This window comes from Myotis brandtii, unplaced genomic scaffold (genome assembly GCF_000412655.1).
Source record: "Myotis brandtii unplaced genomic scaffold, ASM41265v1 scaffold105, whole genome shotgun sequence".
Classification (NCBI taxonomy): Eukaryota; Metazoa; Chordata; class Mammalia; order Chiroptera; family Vespertilionidae; genus Myotis; species Myotis brandtii.
In genome coordinates this window covers 8,496,626-8,517,204 of record NW_005353538.1, presented here as the reverse complement: position 1 = coordinate 8,517,204, position 20,579 = coordinate 8,496,626, and the positions used below count along the sequence as shown (strand labels likewise).

General features: G+C 37.0%; 1 protein-coding gene across 6 annotated transcripts in view; it reads right to left on the bottom strand.

The window, feature by feature from the left end:
* The window catches only part of DYNC2H1 (dynein, cytoplasmic 2, heavy chain 1), a 289,555-nt gene that overhangs the window by 38,692 nt on the left and 230,284 nt on the right, over positions 1 to 20,579 (bottom strand). For 3 of the 6 annotated variants that reach the window (XM_005856867.2, XM_005856868.2, XM_014539785.1), the window contains 2 exons: positions 7,783 to 7,992; positions 3,294 to 3,383 (listed from right to left, as the gene is read on the bottom strand). In XM_005856867.2, coding sequence (XP_005856929.1) covers positions 3,294 to 3,383; positions 7,783 to 7,992 — 300 coding nt within the window. The other 3 variants (XM_014539789.1, XM_014539790.1, XM_014539788.1) reach the window with 3 other exon arrangements.

Here is a 20,579-nt window from a genome sequence, read left to right as displayed (position 1 = left end):
AGACTTATTCTTGACTCTGGCCTTTCTCTTGTTTGGCACATTCTTCCCTCTCTTCCTCGCTCGGTCTATTTCTACTAAGTTCTCCACTTAAGTATCACTTCCCTGATCCCATGTAGGTTAGGTGCTCCTGTTATTTGCTCCCACAAACTTCCTTTTCCAGGAAGTTTATTTTTATTCAGTTGTTTATCTCCTCTGATAAACTCTAAGAATAGCTTCTTGGGGCATGATATATATTTATTTTTTAAAAAATATATTTTATTCTTTTTTTTTTACAGAGAGGAAGGGAGAGGGATAGAGAGTTAGAAACATCGATGAAAGAGAAACATCGATCAGCTGCCTCCTGCACACTTCCCACTGGGTATGTGCCCGCAACCAAGGTACATGCCCTTGACCAGAATCGAACCTGGGACCCTTGAGTCCGCAGGCCGACGCTCTATCCACTGAGCCAAACCAGTTAGGGAAGATATATATTTATTTTATTTATCATTCTACATTCAGTCACCTCAGCACAGTGTTTGACACCAAGATAGGAACTATGGTAAATCAATTTACTAACCACTCCATCTCCAGTACTTTATTCAGAGCATAGCATAAAATAGCTGTTTACAACATTTTTGACTCAATGAATAAATAAATGAATGCCACCCGTAATCCCAGTCAGTCTCACCTTATTTTCACAAAACCTCTGTAATGAACAGGCACTATGCATGACACTCTCAGTAGCTTGCTCTGTTTCCCTGTATATTATGCCTTAAAATGAAAGGCTCTGGGATTTTAAACTTCAGCTGGAACTGGGCTCAAGCTGCTGTATACTTGTTTGGATTCAGTCTGATCCTTATCCTATATAATAAAGAGCTAATATGCTAATTAGGCTGGATGGTGGAACGACCTTCCAGAACGACCAGTGGGTAGGGGGGCGGGGCCACGGGGCAGGGCTGCAAGGGCCAAGCCTTCCTTTCTTTCACACCTAAGTAGCTACATTGCTCCTCTAAACATCACCAGCTGCTCTGATATGTATCTATGAAACAGAGAAAGCACATATGAAAACAAAGCTCCTAGCAGACCCTGAAACGGGTGGCAAGTGAGCCCCAAACTTTAAAGCTTAACCTTAGGGAAGTAGATATCTTTGTACATTTATAATTGAAAAAATATTAAGGTCTGAAAACAAAACAATAAAAAGAAACCCTAAGTAGTGATAGAAATAATGAATATTACATAGTTCCTGTTTGGAAAGATAGAAAATAAGCTATGATGAAGCCTGAAAGTTATTTGAGGGTTAGGAGGTTATGTCACATTACAATAAAAGCTAAATGGCTAGAAAGCTTTTAAGAAAATTACACTATAGAGTATTTTTCAGTTTTGATGACCAGTATTCAATACATTCAATATGAATAATCAAGTCAGAAAAACATAAAAATGTATGTAAAATTCTTTTCAATATTAATTTCAGTATCAACAATATATCACTATGTACACATAGTATAAATGTTAAGTGAACTTAAAACACACGGTGTAATATAGGATACTAGTTGCAGAAAATATAGTTTTTGCTCTTTATAAAAATAATCTAAAAAAAGCAAACAATACTGACATATATATATGAAGTTATAAATTATCATAGCTGTGCAATTATAACATACAAGACCTTCAGAGAATTTCTATATTCTTCTAAGAACACCCATCGGCTATTTGCCTTCCTCTCTGCCTTCTCCATTCTCCTTCCCTTCTTTCCCTCCAATTTTTCGGCATTTACTGAAAGATGATGTCCAGGCATATACACAGCAGGTTTATACACAGCTAATTTTAACCTCATTTTCAGTCCAGTAACTTTTCCTCCAATAATACAACAACTTAGAGGCTGGTTTTACTAGAGGCCTAACAAACATTCAGATGAGTCCCGGCCCCAACAAAGGATCCCATTTGTAGGCTGGCAGGCTAGAGTATGAAGAGAGAAAAGCAACAAAACACCCCCTGGTGGAGGTGTCTAAACAGATGAGAACAGATGGAATCAAGCTCTGAGGATGAGCCTTCAGTGGCAGAAGGTCAACTTGCTTTGTATTAGAACAGAAGTGAGGAGGGTGGGTTCAACTTAGGTGGGAAGAAGTGCAGGAATTTTCAGGTGGTCATAGTGCATAGCCTGCAGTTTCTCTGTAAAGGGAAGGTGTTCTGCTTAGGAAAAGAGGAGGCAGCACGGGGGTCTTCAGAAAAGTGATGAAGGTTTGAAACCTTCGTTGTGGAAAACAGCAGCAATGCTCAGGGTACACCCAACGCTGAACCCTTCATATCTGAAGTTTCACCAGCAGAGCTCGGCAGCTGGTGCACTGACAGAGACCGATCCAAGTTGAATGGTTTTCAGGAAAGATAAAGCATGGAGGAAAGTCAGTTAGGGTCCTGGGGAGAGACTGGTTTAAGTATGGGCTGTGGTTCCATGCTGACCTGGGAAGGATCAGGAAAGAAAGAGACAGACTGGGAGAACACTGAGCAGGAAGGGCCTGGAAAGTCTAAGGCAGCGAGAAAGTAAGAGGGAAATGTGCTTGTGGTAAAGGAGGGATATGTACCTTCTAGGGTTCAGTGATGCGGCACAATGAGTGATGACAAGGTTAAAGATGTTGACAGGAGTGCGCACGCCTAACAGAAGCATGGGTGAAGACTGCTGCACCTGGAAGGACACTAATCAAGTTACTCATATGATATTAGAAGTTGATGTGATTAAAAAAAGGCTGTTTGTGAAACAGGTGCCACAGCAGAGGATGAAGTACTCAGACATCAATGCAAAGCCACAGGCAAGGGGATACACTGCATGCACCAACCAACGTGCACCATTTGTTATTATTAAAATAAAATCACTCTTCTTCCCTCTATATCATCCCTGTTCTATTGAATTTTCCTTCAGTTACCTAATGGGATCACTCTGAAAAATAATTGATCAATTTGAGGGGAAAAAAAGAAAAAGCAGCTCTCTGTTGGGGAGGGGGAGGGGTTGGAGAGAGAGGAATAACATTCCCTAAAGGAAATCAGTCACAGCTATGAGTCAGTTTCAGTTATTCTCTGCATAATCCATCTGTATTGTAGACTTTTCTCTAAATTCTCAAAAATTATGAAAAGACACAGGCAGAAAGAATATACTTAAAATGGTATATAAAATAACACGAGAAAATAAAAATTAAATGGTTGTTTATTTACAAAATCATAATATTCTCACTAGTTGCTAGCAAGAAAGTTATCTCAATGTGTGTGTATAATACAACAATTGCACAGTCATGCAGTGGAGTTACTAAATGATTTAGTCTTACCTGTATTGCAAGGGCACGAGACACCAGCCCTCGGAGGTACTGTAAAGGGTCTTCTGGGCCTTCCCACTTGCTCTGCCACGTGAGAGGACACTGCAATTTAAAAAGGGTCCAAATTAAGCTTATATACACAATATTATATATTTTCAATAGCCAAGATATGGAAGCACCTAGGTGTCTACAGACAGATGAATGGATAAAGAAGTTGAAATATTCAGCCATAAAAAAGAACGAAATCTTGTCATTTTCGACACCATGGAATAGTCCTAGAGAGTATTATGCGAAGTGATAAAAGTCAGACATGGAACAGCAAATACCATATATATGGTATTAACTTATTCCTGAGGATATTTTTCCATTGATTTTTAGAGAGAGTAGAAGGGAGTGAGGATGGGGGGAGAGAAAGAGAAAAAAAACACAACACACTGATTTGAGAGACACACAGTTTTTTAAACCCAAAACACTTTTTAATATTAAATATTGAAATCAAAGTAAACTGTACATAAATTTAGGAAAGATTAATAGGCCCCGGCCAGTGTGGATCAGTGGACAGAACGTTGGGCCTGTGCACTGAAGGGTCGTGGGCTCAATTTCCGGTCAAGCGCAGGTACCAGGGTTGCAGGTGTCATCCCCGGCCTGGTAGGGGAGAATGCTGAAGGCAACCAATCGGCATGTCTGAGAGACACACATTGATTGATTGCCTTCTGTGTCCCGACTGGGGCCAGGGACAGAACCTACAACCCAGGTACTTACCCTTTACTTGAAATCGAACCTGTGATCCTTAGGTGCATGGGCCAATGCTCTAACCATTTAGAAACACCAGCCAGGGCAACAGACTCATATTTTTGGATAATAAACTGATGGTTGCCAGAGAGGGGATGTGAAAAAAGGTACAAACTTCCAGTTATAAAATAAATGTCACAAAGATATAATGTACAGGACAGAGAACATAGTCAATAATAATGTAATAACTTTTTACAATGGCAGACGGGTACTAGACATATAGTGATAATCACATCGTAAGGTATATAACTGTTAAATCACTACGTTGTACACCTGAAACTAATATAATATGGTATGCAACTGTATGTTAATAAAAATAATTTTTTTAAAGTGATGAGATGCCACTTCTGAGATTAGGTTACAAAGTACTGTGACTCCTGCCTAGCTCACTTTTACTCTCCCCCTTCCTCACTCTAAGTAAAACATTACCACATTGTGAGCTGCCTCGTAAAGATGTCCATAGAGCAAGGAACTGATGTGTTCAGTCCACAATCAGAGAGGGCCTGAGGCCTGCCAACAGCCATCTCACAGATCTCTTAGAAGCTGTGAGATCTGCAGCCCTGACTGACCCTGATTGTAGACTTGACAGAGACCACGAGACAACTCCCAGCTAAGCCTCACCCAGATTTTCGTCCCACAAAAGCTGTGCCATAATTTTTTGTTGTTTTGTGCCACTAAGTTTTAGGGCAATTTATTAAGTAGGAATAGATAACTAAGAGAATTAATGGTATCAGTATCAGGTGTAATACATTAATTCTACAAATGGTAAGTCCTTATTCAGCCATTCAGCATTACTTACTGAGTGCCTACAATGTACAGGCACTATGAGGCCCTTAATATTATAGAACTTATAATTTACTGGGGGATAAAGAAAAATGTATTATTTAATATAGGAAGAATATTACATAGTGTTGAATTCCATGTAGAGAAGTACAATATGATAAGTGATATAAGTAATATGACATGATAGTGATATGATAGAAGACTATGGGAATAAAAGATAAAATACAGTCTTTAAATAGCAACAGAACAAACGTAGAAAGAACCAATAAAGGAGATACACCGCTAAAATCCCTTGTGGTGCTTTACTAATGAGTTATAGATCATGTCTGCAGTTCTTAGGATAAAATAATTTAATCAAAGAAGTCTTAAAAGAGGTAGCTGAAAAGCTCTGAAAGTAGTATTGGATTTTGACTAAAGGTAGAAAGAACTGGAGGGAACTTTTATAAGCTAACATTTATTGAGTGCTTACTCTGTGTTAGCAACTGTGCTGAATGCTTGATGGGCACCATCTCATATAGTCCTTACAATAATCCTCAGAAGCAGGTGGTATTATGACTTCCATTTGACAGAGGAGAAAATGCAACACAAAGAAACAGTCAGCCCCAATTCACAGGTAGGTAAACGGCAAGTCCAGGATGTGCACCCAGGCAACTTGGCTCTAACGCCAGTTTGCCAGCATCAATACTGCCTTCAACATATTTTCCATTTTTATATCGCTCCACCTATACCACACCATTTGAAATTAAACATAAGTGATAATAAATATTATTTGTTACAAATCTACTCAAAATGAGAATTAAAAGTATAATCATGGGCAAACTAAGGGTTAGAATAGGTTTGTTTAACTAAACTTGAAGTTTTTTAACAAATAAATGGGAAACCTTAACCCAGGTCTAACCCTAAATGCAACATATTTTTGGTATCCCACGTTTTTCATGAAAGATATCACAGAAGCAAAACAGGATATGAGCAGGGTATTCATTTGTTCATTCACTATTTCAAGTTTCCATTAATTGTTTATTCAGCAGGCATCTGTTAAACAGCTGCTATTTGGAAATCTTTGCACTTGGGGGGGGGGATTGTTGGGGGGGAGGGTGGTCCCTCAGCCCAGATTGCGAGAAGGTGCAGGCCAGGCCAAGGGACCCCACCGGTGCATGATCGGGGCCTGGGAGGGATGCGGGAGGTTGGCCAGCCAGGAAGGGACCACAGGAGGGCTCCAGGGCATGTCCGGCCCCATTCACTCAGTCCTGATCAGCCGGACCCCAGCAGCAAGCTAATCTACCAATCGGAGCGGCTGCCCCTGGTGGTCAGTGCACGTCACAGCGACTGGTCAACTGTCTGCCATGGTGGTCAGTGCACGTCATAGTGACTGGTCAACCGGTCGACTGCCCCCTGGTGGTCAGTGCACGTCATAGCAAGCGGTTGAGCAGTCTTTGCATATCATTAACATACTATGCTTTGATTAGTTGAATGGCCGACCGGATGACTGGACACTTAGCATACTAAGCTTTTATTATATAGGATTCCTGTCCATAAAAGGTTGTGCTAAGGGGGGAATAGATACAAAAGAAACAGCTACAGACGATACTGTAAGTTCCCTGATCATGACAAGCACTGCTCTACAAAACACAAAGGTGTACCCACCAAATCCACACTGAGTATAAGGGCAAGAGTCAGGAAAAGCTTTCTGGGAGAGATCATGCTTGAGGTGAGTCTCAAAAGATAAAGAACTTATAGTCAAGTAAAGAAAGACAGCAGGAAAAGGAAGGCACACAAGTAAAGAAGACGGCCATCAGCAAACCAGGAAGCAGGCCCCACCAGGCACTAGATGTGCTGGCAGCTTGATCTTGGATTTCCCAGCCTCCAGAACTATGAGCAACAAACTTCTGTTGTTTAAGCCACCCAATCTATGGTTATAGCAGTCCAAACTAAGAAAGAAAACTTTTTCATATTGATGAGAAAGTATAGGAAGTTCTACAAAGGCTATCTTTTGTATTTAAACAGAGAAGGTCTCTCAGGTTGACTATCAGGTTTCTCTATATTGAAGTAAACAGCAGGAGAAAACACACAACTGTTTTCTTTCCAGATTCCTATAGAGCCCTAGTGAAATCTTCTCTAGATGCCAAATTTGTGAAGTTTATATTCTCCAATTAGCTAAAGTTGATCTACTACAAAGATTTTGTTTCTATCCAACAAATCTGAAACAAGTGGATTTTACATTTAAAATGGCCCAATTATTCAGCAAGAGACATGGTGATTTCTTTTTTTTTCTGCTAAAAGTAGCCTGATTTTCTAAAAGTAGCCTGATTTTCTACTGGGTAACCATCCTTCCCTTTCTTGCAGTATATGTGTTACAGATGAAGCTGAATCCACCCTCAGCTCCTGGGAGAGGCATTTGGCTGAAGCCCTAGCCAATGGGACCTGTGTACACTCTGCCCCCAGAATCAGTATGGGACTAGACATAAAACATAAGGCATCCAGTATGGATCAAAGCTAATACCAACATTTTTGTTTGAGTTATGAGGAAACAGATGTTCTTTTTGTTCACATGGAGCTCAGAAGACATAAGACTCAGGCTGCTAGAATCCATCCTTTATAGAGGACCTGCCCCAAAGTGAAATTGCGCGCGCGCGTGCACACACAAACACACACACACACACACACACAATGACTGGATAGGTAGATATACCAGTATAATACAAGCTGAGATCCTAATGACAATTTTAAGTTCCTTCATTAAGATGACTTAATGACAGTTACCTTGGATTCTTCAGTTACATGAGCCAATTAATTCCAACATGGCTTAAGCTAGTTTAACTTGGGTATGTTGTTTCTATTAACTATGAGACATCTGACAAATATGCACATAATGGAAAGGTGATTTATAAAATAATGAAGTAAAAACACATACTTAGTACTGGCTTACCTTTTGGTTTAATAAAGCACTTGCCAATTTCTGTACTTCTGAACTCAGTAAGGTTGTTCCTCTGATGACTTTGCTGAGAGCAGCAAGAGACTGGTGAACACTTTGTACTAAGCGAATGGCATTAAATTGTTCAAGAACGATGAATGATAATATTGGAGATCCTTGTCGATCATTAGGAGGAGACACTTTCTGATGAATCAGGTTTGAATTCTAAAAGAATAATATATTTATTGAAAAGTAACATAAATCATTGATATATTAAAATATGTAAAACATTATTAAAACCTTTTGTTTTTCTAACCTGTTTTGAAATACTAGTACTCTTATTTTATGAATGTCCACATTTATGAAATCTGTAAATACACAGAAAGGGAATTCTGAAGTTCACCAATGTTTAAGTGGTAAGGGAGTGGGAACTGAGAACAGGGGGTGGGAATTTAGAAAGAAGAACTATACTGAGAAGCAGTAGTCAATACAGTAGGAAAAGTGAAAATAATGGCATCCTATAAGCCAACGAAAAGAGAGCAAAATAGCTACACTCCCACTCCACTACTATAAAGAGAGCAGAATAATGGCTTTGAAATAAAATGTAAATGGACATTTAATTTGAAAATTATCAGTATACTGGGTGGGCAAAAATAGGCTTACAGTTGTGAGTATGCAAACAGTTGATTTTAGTATTATTATATTATTTATATTACAACTGTAAGCCTACTTTTGCCCTACCCTGTATATATTGGAAAGCCACACTAAAGATCTTGTATTCAAGAGATATATAGATAGAGATAGAGATAGAGATAGAGATATATAGATAGATATAGATATAGATATGGATATGTATTTATTTTTATATCTACACATTAACAGAAGCTCTGATACATGGAATGCCTAGGGCCTCTCAAATAAAAAACAAAACTCAAAGAATCCAATGAGACCTGTGCACATCCTGCCCCCAGAATCAGTTATTAACAAACAGTGGTTACGAGGGGAAATAATTACCTTCTTTCATAGTTTTCTAAAACTGTCAAAGAACTGACAAGAGATAAAATTGGGAAGTCCTGTTCTCTTACCTGCTATCCATTACCCTAATTTTCCCTACAGACTGCTTACAATCCTAGTTAAGGATCCCTTCTCTTTGTTCTAATAGTTGTCACATTCATATTTTCTATGAGAGCACTGTATCTTTTTATTTATTTTATTTTTTTAACAATTCAAACGTGTGTTTTTTGTGTGTTTTTGAAATATATTTTATTGATTTTTTTTTTTAAAGAGAGGAAGAGAGAAGGATAGAGAGTTAGAAACATCGATGAGAGAGAAACATCAATCAGCTGCCTCTTGCACACCCCCTACTGGGGATGTGCCTGCAACCAAGGTACATGCCCTTGACAGGAATCGAAACTGGGACCTTTCAGTCCACAGGCCGACACTTTATCCACTGAGCCAAACCAGTTAGGGCCAGCACTGTATCTTTTTAGCATGATAAATAATTTAATAATACTGTATGATGATCTATTATGGCCACTATCATTAAATAAATCATCATTAAATAAACTTTATTGGTATAAGATCATTTGTAAAGGCAGAGTTTTAGGCTATGAGCTTGAATTTAGGCATTTTTATTTCCATTATTGCTATATTTAAAAAATTAATGCTGCTAAAATAATTTTTGAGACACACATAAATATACATAAATGTACACATTAAAGTAAATGGCAGTAAACTTAAAACTGAATCTAAAAGAAAATAAAAGTATATTATCAAAATTAATTAGATTACCCTTTAGGTCAAAATTGAATTATCTATTTGAATCAGAGCATGCAATAAATAATACTTAACACATCTCCAAACTAAATCAACTAAGTAATAAAAATGACATAAAATTTGTCCATAATCCCTGATATTAAAACAACATCTCTGGAAGTGAATATGTGGTGTTTAAATATTTATTAATCTTGGGCTAAGCAAGATTAGCAAATAATTTAGTTTATCTAAAAGATTTTGTGCATTTTTATCCATTATATTAGGCTGATGTGACTAATTTGCACTGTCTGCACTGTTATTTTATAGAACAAGAACACCCAAACTTAAATGATTTATGCAAGATTCTATTTATCTGTAATCCAAAAAAGTACTAAACTTTCTAAGAGTTTATTTAGGAGAGTAATGATCAACATAAACTGATGAATGAAAATAGACCCAGAAACATAAAAACATATACTGTCAAACCTCAGAGGGAAGGCAGGGGAGGCTTGAGGGGGGAGGGAAGAGATCAACTGATGAACTGATATGCATATGCATAATCCATACACAGACAGTAGGGTGGTGAAGGCTTGGGGGGGAGGGAGATGGGAGAGGGCAATGGGGGAAAAAGGGGACATATGTAATACTTTCAACAATATTTATTAAAAAAATTAAAAACTAGAGAATACTTAAAATTCAAATAAGAGTTCAAGTAAGCCCTAATGGTCTAGGATGTGTAGTAAGTGTCAAATAGAAGCTGGATTTCAAAGACTTAAGAAAAAAGGGAGTAAAATATCAAATTAATATTTTATATCAATTACATGCCGAAATGCTAATATTCAGGATATATCAGGTTAAATAAAATGTATTAAAATTAACTCAACTCTTCCTTTGAACTTATTTCAATGTAGCTATTAGATGACATATGGGGCTCCCTTTTGCATTTCCCATCATATTTCTACTGCACAGTGGTCTGGAGACTATCAAGTAAAGGACTGTAAGTTCAGCAATAACAAATGAACAGAGTAAAAACACCATTCAGCTGAGTCTCAAAAAGTGAATGACATATGAAAGATGACAAAAAAATGTAAAGAAAAATGAAAAATTAGGCAAGCTGTAGTATAACCTGTGATAAATTTATAAATGGGAAAAATATAACACAGAAGACAGCAAAATATATTACAATTTTTTAAAAACATAATCCACTTCCTAAAGACCTTCACAAAATTTTAATAAAAAATAATGTAAAATAACCCTAAATATAAAAATAAATGTAGGTATTTTACATATTCTAAAAGGATGAAGTATAGAGAAGATTCATAGCAGTAGTAACATGTTAGTGTTACATAATTTTAAGGCAAAATATCAAAGTAAATACTATTTATAATTCAAATATAGCTAAAAGCACCACGAGTAAATTACAACATCTAAACTGTATGATTTTTGGTGGAACTACTGAGGCGGAACAGTCATATCTTTAGTCAATTGACTATTTTAAGAAAAGCTTTTTTTTTAATGAGTAAATACAATCAACTGAATCATGTACTTTTTTAAAATATATTTTTATTGATGTCAGAGAGGAAGGGAGAGGGAGAGAGAGATAGAAACATCAATGATGAGAATCACTGGTCGGCTGCCTCCTGCACTCCCCCTAATGGGGATTGAGCCCGCAACCCAGGCATGTGCTGGAATTGAGCCCAGGACCCTTCAGTCCGAAGGCCGGTGCTCTATCCACTGAGCCAAAATAGCTAGGGCTGAAGCATGTACTTTTGAAGGATGGCTTTAACATTTTAAAGTTCATCTTGTCATTAAAAAGCTAAGAATATTCAGAGAAAATCTTATCTATGAAGCTGCTGGAGGAAAAGGTTATAGGATATTTTAAAACCTAACTTTTATGCAAAGAATATCTTTTAGATTAAAAAAAACAGTCTAATTTGGTGTAATTTAGGTGTGAATCCAGAATTTCCGTGTTTTTACTGAAATAGTTTTCTAAGTGGGATGCTATTTTAGACAAGTAAAATGGATGACACACGGAAGTAGTTATATTTATATATATAATTAGATCTTTTAGAAAATGGTTCTCAGAAAGAATTTTTGTCACGAAAGGAAATTCAAGCAACAACGAGATGAGGGGTTAGCAATTTTTCCAGTAAAGTTGCAGACAGTAAATATGTCAGGCTTTGTGCGCCATAAGGTCTCCGGCATAACTACTCAACTCTGCTGCTATAGTGCAATCTCTTTCCTAATAAGTCTCTGGAGTGGAAACAGCCTTTCCTAATTCTAAGTCCATAAAGTTCAGGTGGAATTGACTCAACTGAACTCCAGAAATTAGTGTGCAACTTAAAGCACTCCATTTTCCTGACCACAGAGATTGACTCAAGGAAGGGTACGTGGCCAAACAAAATGCAATAGAATTTTGCAGTCATTTTGTGACAATAAAGACAGGATCTCTATGAAAAATAGTGCCAACAGATAGAAGAGCAGGGCATATGTGTGTATACATATATGTATACATATATGCACAAGTATGTATATACACACATGTAGTATATATATATCAGTTTCAGTAAAGCAGCTCTTTCAGAATATTTATAATAATTATATGTATTACACATATAATATATATGTAACTGGGTCCTGATTACATCCTTTCAAGTTCCTTGGGACAAGCTGTGACTAAAACCAATTTAACACTTTTTCAGTTATGTGAGCCATAAAGTGCCCTTTTTAGGCCTAAGCCAGTTTGAACTAGGTTTTCCATCACTTGGAATCTAAAGAGTCCTGATTAATTTAAGTTTAACTGACTCTTGTCCCAAGTATTCATAATCAGAATAGTAAAAATTTTGACATATGTGCCTCTTTTTTAAATATATTTTTATTGATTTCAGAGAGGAAGGGAGAGGGAGAAATAGAAACATCATTGATCTGCTGCCCCCTGGATGCCCCCTACCAGGGATCAAATCCACAACCCAGGTATGTGCCCTTGACTGAAATCGAATCTGGGACCCTTCAGTCCGCAGGCTAATGCTCTATCTACTGAGCTAGGGCATATGTGCCTCGTGATATGATATAGTATAGAGAATTCAGCTTCACCTATGAAGTACTCATGTAACAATCTAAACATACTCAGCCTTCAGAATTAATTTCAAACCTGTAGCAATTTGAGAGGCAGGAGAGCAAGTAACACAACAGCCAATGAAGCAATTCAGCTAAAATCTGAATATCTGGCATTACAGCAAAGACATATGACATGATTTCTTCAACTAGCCAGCATGTGATTTAAAATCCATGATATAAGGAAGGGAAGGGAATTCTAGATTTAGAGAGATATAACATTCATACACAGTATGTAGCAGTTGTTTGGATCTGAGTTCAACTGAACTATTAAAATATAGTTGTAGACAGGACATTTGTACATGGACTTGTATTAAATTAAGGAATTACTGTTTCTTTAGTAAAGTGTGTTAATAACATGGTAGTTATAGAAGATGGAAATTCTTTATTAGGATGCATACTGAAGTATCTAGGAGTGGAAGGACATGGTATATGCAATTTGCTTTGAAATGCAATGAAAATTAAAGCTGTGCTGAGTATTATCCTTTCCATCTCATTTTCTCTGGGTCTTCTCTACTTAGCTCTGTGACCAGAGGCTGAGGTTGTTGTTTTATAATAAAGGACCCTTCTCCTCTAGAGCCCTTTAGTTCAACCAGAGGCAAGGGAGCATTTATTATTCTGAGCTATTTGCTCCTGGGCTCCCTCCCTGCTGGGCTACAGGACGGCACTGTCCCTCTGCTACTCCACAACCCCAACTGCAGCAGCTCTTGTCAGGCAGGCCCTCCCACAGAGACAGTCACAGCTCTTGTTTGATTAACTGCCCTCCCTGCCAGCTCAGGCGCAGAAGTCTTAGATGTTCACTGCTACTGCTAATCCTAAAATGCTTTACTGTCCCTTGTTAACTCCCTTCACCCTGTCCATTCCTGTCCCTGCATTAAACCCTCTCCCAAAACAAACAACAAAATATTAAAGAAGATAGTCACAATGAAATTTTTAGTTACTTGGCAACACTAAAAACATACATATACAAATTTGTGGGATATAGTTAAAAATGATAATATGGCTTTCAGTGCTTACAGGAAAAAGAGGGGGTGGGGGAATTACTGAATCAAACAAATCAAGAGACAGAACATTACAAAAAGAAAAAAAAAGAATAAAAATCAAAGGAAGTACAAATGAAAAGGCACACCCTATTTCTGGAGGAGATAATATGCCTCAGCTCCAATCAACCCAACTTTCTATCCTTTTTGTGTGTCTAGTTCTCCTTTTCCTGCTGATGTCCTGTAGGTTCCGCCAAATAGGATTTCCAGAGAACAGAAAGCAGGAGCGGAACTATGTCCTTCTGTGGGAACCCTGTTCAGAGTACGCCGGATGTTCAAGGCCAAGTTGCCAAGGCCAACTTACCATAAGCAGGTCCAAAAGTAAGGACACAGCGATTGTATTGTACACACTGTGCAGGTGTGCCTGTCTGTAGCCCAAGTATCGATGTCACTACGTTGGCAAGAAGCCTCTTTTGTCTAAGTTGGTATAAACTGTGTTACTGGCCAGCCAGTGCACGGCTACTTGGTTGGGCTACTTTGTATAGCCCCCAGGTTGGAGGCTGCTGACTTTATATAGGGCTGCTGTGTGTGTAATGGCTCCTGTGTTTGCTGTAACTACTTTGTGTGGCTGCCTGCTTTATGGACTGCTTTGTCTGATGGCTCCTTGTTAGCAATGGCTAGTTGGGCTACAATAAAGACTCTCAACTTCTTGTACCTTCTCCGTCTAATACCCAGTGTCCAAGGAGGTCCAGTTCCTGGCAGAGAAGGACCTGTTGGCATAGTCAAGCAGGATCAAGGAGTAAGTACTCCCACAATTGGCGCAGTGAGCAGGGTATCTTCCCAGCTACAGCTTAACCCCTGGCAGCAGTTGGTTCCATCTCTTTTTAAAAAATATATATTTTATTGATTTTACAGAGAGGAAGGGAGAGAGATAGAGAGTTAGAAACATCAATCAGCCGCCTCCTGCACACCTCCTACTGGGGATGTGCCCGCAACCAAGGTACATGCCCTTGACCGGAATCGAACCTGGGACCTTTCAGTCCGCAGGCCGAGGCTCTATCCACTGAGCCAAACCAGTTACGGCGGTTCCATCTCTTAATAAATCTAGCACCTCTATCATAGTGCCTAGCATATAGCAGGCACATCAATAGATATTTGATGAATGAATAAGTAAATGAACAAATAAAAGAATGCTGACTCCTTTTTTACCCAAGAGAAAGCTAAGAAAAAGTTAGTAAGTGATTCAGCTAAGATCCTTTATTTACTTAATGGGAAGTTCTTAGAACCTAGATGACTATTATATACTTTTCATAAAAAATTTCTTTTCAGCCCTAACTGGTTTGGCTCAGTGGATGGAGCGTCGGCCTGCAGACTGAAGGGTCCCAGGTTCGATTCCAGTCAAGGGCATGTACCTTAGTTGCGGGCACATCCTCAGTGGGGAGTGTGCAGGAGGCAGCTGATCGATGTTTCTCTCTCATCAATGTTTCTAACTCTCTATCCCTCTCCCCTCCTCTCTGTAAAAAAACAATACAATATATTTTAAAATTTCTTTTCATTGCTTAAGTGTAATTATTCTTTTAAGTTTACCTAATAATTAATCATAACCTGATAATAATTATTTAAAAAACAGGAATGTGGCATTAAGTTGTTTCACTTGAAACATTTACATGCATAAATTTCAATACTCTCCAAAGTAAGAGAATTCCTATATCTAATTACCATATATTAACTTGCCTAGCTTAAAGTATAACTCTTATGGAAATTATTATGCAAGTTATAAATTAGTACTATAGAAACATGGAGAGAAAAGTGAGTACCAGCTGAAAAGGCTTCTATAAGATGCTGGTACTTTATTTGGCCAATATTAGTTTAGCAGATCTAGGAAATTCCAGAAGGAAATAGCATCTGGAAGTCCTCACACACAGAAACCACAGTGGTCTGTTTATATAACACTGAGATCTGCCTCACTATGGAAAAGGCTTAGAAATAGGTTCTATATGGATCCATGCTGTGAGAGAAAAATACTTTCTTCAGGAAAATTAATGTGATAATGATATGAAATATGATTTGGACAAAGTTTACAGGGTGTCCCCAAATATACAGAGTGTCCCCAAATATGTATATACTTTGAATGATTATAAAGTCAGTGTTTATGAACATACAGTTCACTTTTAAAATTTAAAAGAATCTACAGAAATGGATAATTGTTTTTGTCAATGCCTGTTTTCAAATAGATGACCAGGCCTGCTGATAACTTGAAGCAATGGAGTCACAAACATCAAGAATCACTGTTCAGTATTTGTGTGCCCTCAATTCATGGACTGTTGCCAGTTTTATACTGTAAACTTTATCTTTTATATATCCCCATAAAAAAGGCTAGTAGCACTTTAGGATAAATTTTCTTTGTTCAAAGCTTAATCTGGCTTCATCCGTTATTTCAAATCAGTTAAACCTGAAAAGGAGTGAAAATTAAGTGAATTATCAGCTGTTAAAGTGTGTATACATGTTTCGGGGACATCCTATATGTTAGAAGGAAAGTCAAATTCAGAATTTTCTTCAATAATCCACATGAGAAAGAATTAAAACCTAAATTATGACAATAGCTTCAGGAAAGAGAAGATAGGTAATAGACAAAATATTATAATGATGAAATGTAACACACTTGATAGATTAATTTGGCTATTATAAATTTAATATAACTTTGAAAAGAATCTATATTTACCATGCAAATGAGTCTCCCACTTCAGAATTCTGTCTGACAAGAAGATACTGAACCCAGAAAAAGGCACAAGAAGAATGGGAAACGCCTAGGAGGCACAGGTGCCTGGGGACTTATTGAGGGGGAGGATATAATAACCTACCGCTGAAGAGGATTGAGTGACATGGTTGCAAAGAGTTTTTCGGTGAAACACTATTCTTTTCACATTACCTTGATTGGATCACTGTCCACCATATTACCACCTCAGAGCTATAAAAAGCAATATCAAGCACCAGCCATAGACAGCAGTGTCCTTGACGTTACACAGCACGCACCCAGCACCCGTGGGGCCCAGGCTAAAACAGGTGGAAGTGGATAGGTTAGCTTTTGAAATTGTAATTTCTCAGAGAATCAAAACTGAATACATGCAAAAAAAAAAAAATCCACATATATACTATGGTGAAAATTAAGGAGATCAGAGATAGAATATTCTAGAACAAAAATCAGTTATTAAAAGGGAATCAGATCAACAGAAAATTCTTCAATAAAAAGACAACTGAGTAATGTTTTCTAAGAGTTCAAAGAAAAGAATTAGGAAGCTAAAAATGGATCTGTAGCTATCCTCCCACTCTATCAGTTAAATGTGAATATGAAATAAAGATATCGTCAGATGTAAAAACCCTTAGAAATGTTACTACAGGAAGAACAACATTTTAAAATAATGTTTTGGAAGTCAGAGGTTACTCCCTCTGAGCCAGATACCACTGAATCTTTTCATTTCGATGAGAAGCAAATTTTGGAACAATGAGAAAACTGTTAATGGATTCACATGCTGTTTATTTCTTCATTAAAAGAAATGCTTACATTATATTCAGTCCTCTGCTTAAAAGTAAAACTCTGAAGTATGTAAGCCAGCGGTTCTCAACCTGTGGGTCGCGACCCCTTTGATGGTCGAACGACCCTTTCACAGAGGTTGCCTAAGACCATCCTGCATATCAGATATTTACATTACCATTCATAACAGTAGCAACATTACAGTTATGAAGTAGCAACGAAAATAATTTTATGGTTGGGTCACAACATGAGGAACTGTATTTAAAGGGCCAGAAGATTGAGAACCACTGATAGCCATCACAGTGGCCTGGGAATCTCTCTCTACTTAGTCTCCCAAGGACTTGACTTCATTAGCTCACTGAGTAAGTAAAAATTGTTCTCTTTAAACAACAGGAAAGCCCTTTTCCTTAATTAGAGAAAGATGAAGAAGCCAGTCCCAGAGGGAAAATCTTAAAGCAGGGAACGTCATACATATTATTCATTCTCACCAGGAAAATTTAAAAAGTAAAATGACTTCTGGCATACCTTACATTAAGGAATGATGCTCATAAATCTATCAATATATGTATTCTTTGTTTGTATAAAATGAAGGGATTTGGTGGGGAGCAGGTTGAGGTGGGGTTGGAGACAAAGAATGCTTAGGATTACTGAAATTGACCATTATAAATATGTGAGTCATAAAAATTAAAAGACAAAGAAGTTTGTGTTAAGTTTTCATGAAGTTAGAACTTTCTGAACTACATGTGCCCACCTCTGTAAGAAAAGAACAGGGAACATAAGCTCACATGTTATTGAAGCAACTGTTCCCCCAAGATATGAAGAAGAAAAAATTCATTATTTGTACTTTGTATATTGATGTTAAATGCTGTGTGTAAGAATGTAAAATAATTAGTTTTATATTTTATACTTTTAAAACTGGAATTATATAACATTACTTTTTCCTCTAATATCAGTGAGTATAATCAAAAGAATAAAAATAATGTACTTATTCAGTAAAATATTATTAAAATTCAGTTAATATTATATGTTAGTCTAATCTCTGTTATACTTTAATGAAGATAACATAATAAATCTCAGGATTTAGAAGTTTTAGAGACAATATAAAAAAAACAGTACACAACTATAATAAAGTTAACATTTATTGAGTAACTATTAAGTATCAGGCACTATCATAATAATGTATTTAATGCTAATGACAATGTTAAAAAGTAGTAGTATTCAACCCTAGCCAGTTTTCTCAGTGGTCAGAGTGTCAGCCCATAGTCTGAGGGGTCTCGGGTTCGATTCTGGTCAAGGGCACTTACCTCAGTGGCAGGCGCAATCCCTGCCCCAGGTGGGGTGAGTGTGGGAGACAACGAATCAATGTGTCTCACATCGATGTTTCTCTCTCTCCCTTCCACTCTCTCTACAAAAATCAAAGGAAAAAATATCCTCAGGTGAGAATTAACAACAACAATAAAAAGCAGTAGTATTCATAAACCACAGATTTTGCTATTAGGTTTTATAGTTTTATAGTCATAATAAAAAATTAAAAAATAATTTAATAATTAGTGAAATGACACTTTTCATTCAACATTTTTCCTTTGACAAAAGCAACAACAACAAACAAAAAAACTAAACAAAAGAAAAAACTGTATCCATCTTATAAATACTTAAGTGACCTGATAAAAAATGTGATTAGATTTCCTAGATTTCTGACTTTCAAAGCTGATTTAAAAAAGAACTTTTCAGAATGATGGAGAAAAAAAGTGGTTTAACATTTCCTTTCAGAATCCATTGATTTAGTGGATAAATAATGAAATTAATGAGTATTCTAACAATAAGGTGTAGGAATCATGAAACTCTAAAAATCTCGTGTGATGAAGCAGTATGCACACATCCACATTCAGACATATGCAAGTGTATATGAAATAGTGTACATTTGAAGCACAAAACAAAAACACTAAAAGTAACAACATTTATCAGAACTCACATTTAATCATTCACAAAAATACTGATCATCATTATGCTAGAAAAGTAATTAATTTAAAACAATTTGATTAGTACGTGATTGAAAACCCTTTGCAAGTACAATCTGCTTATGATTCTAAGTGACATCCTTCTAAAGACCTGTTCTTTTATCTAATTAGCACAGGCTTCTTAGGTAATTATATCTTTAAGATAAATATTAGAAAGCATATGCTTTTCTTCTAGACTCTTTGTGTAGTTATCATAGGGATATCAAATTTCCAAAATATAAAAACCTTAGAGCAATTTCATCCTAATATTATTTTTTAAATCTGCCTAATAACAGCTAATATTTATTGAGCACTTAACACAGGCTAGGCACACTTCTAAATACTCAGTATTAACCAATCTACTAATTATAGCAGTCTATTACCCCATTTTACAGAGCAGGCAACTAGGCAAGGAGAGATGAGACATGTGCAGTCATATCTAGAAGAGGCAGAGGCAGAATTTTAAACCAGGCAGTGGAATTCCATAGTCCATGCTTTATTACGTTATACTGCTTTAAGAAAAAAATGGTCAAATATCTCATTTCTGTCAAAATTTAATAAAACTTTATATCACCTTGAAATGTGGTTTATAATAAACAACAGTAAAACTATATTACACTAAAATTTCAAACTATATGAAACTAAACGAACACTCCCCTGCCTAAGAACTGGCATTTGCTATTCTAAATGGCACACTGATTCTGCCTTCATTATGAAAGTGATCCTTATATTCAATCCAAACATATATTAGGAATATTGCATTTTAATCATTTCATTTTCATTATTTCCTCCAAATCCACCTGTTTTGCGTTACCACCTGAGAAGACACTGTCTACTTGCTCCCAGTGCCATGACTACATTTTACCCAAAAGGAAATTGAAACATGCTTAGTTCCTACAAGTTGTAAGTACTCCTCCCTCCCAAGCTGTGAGCCCTGGCACCCTATTCCCACAGCTACTGTCTTGCACTCAAGACAACTTCACAAAACTGTAGTGGTCTGTCTTAACTGTTTCTGTTCAAGATTACGATAAAACAAGTTCATGATTCATAATAGCTGCACTTTAACTTTCTTTCTTTAGTTTCAACCAATTTGAACAGAGGTGAAACACATAAAACCAAATATTTTAAAAAGCACAGAATACAAATTCTTTGCAAGATCAAACTTTCTGAAGGAGAAAAAGGGTAAAATGCCCCCTATATGCACGGGCAAGGAACCTCTTTTCTGCCAAGGGCCATTTGGATATTTATAACATCATTCGTGGGCCATTCCAAATTATCCGCTTAAAAATTAGCCTGCCGTATTTGGTGAAATATTTAATTAACTCACCCCTAATGCCTTGGCAGGGCCAAACCAAAAGATTTCAGATTTCGAGGGCCTTATACAGGCCTTGGGATGGACGTTCCCCACCCCTGCAGTAAAGGATTATGCCACTA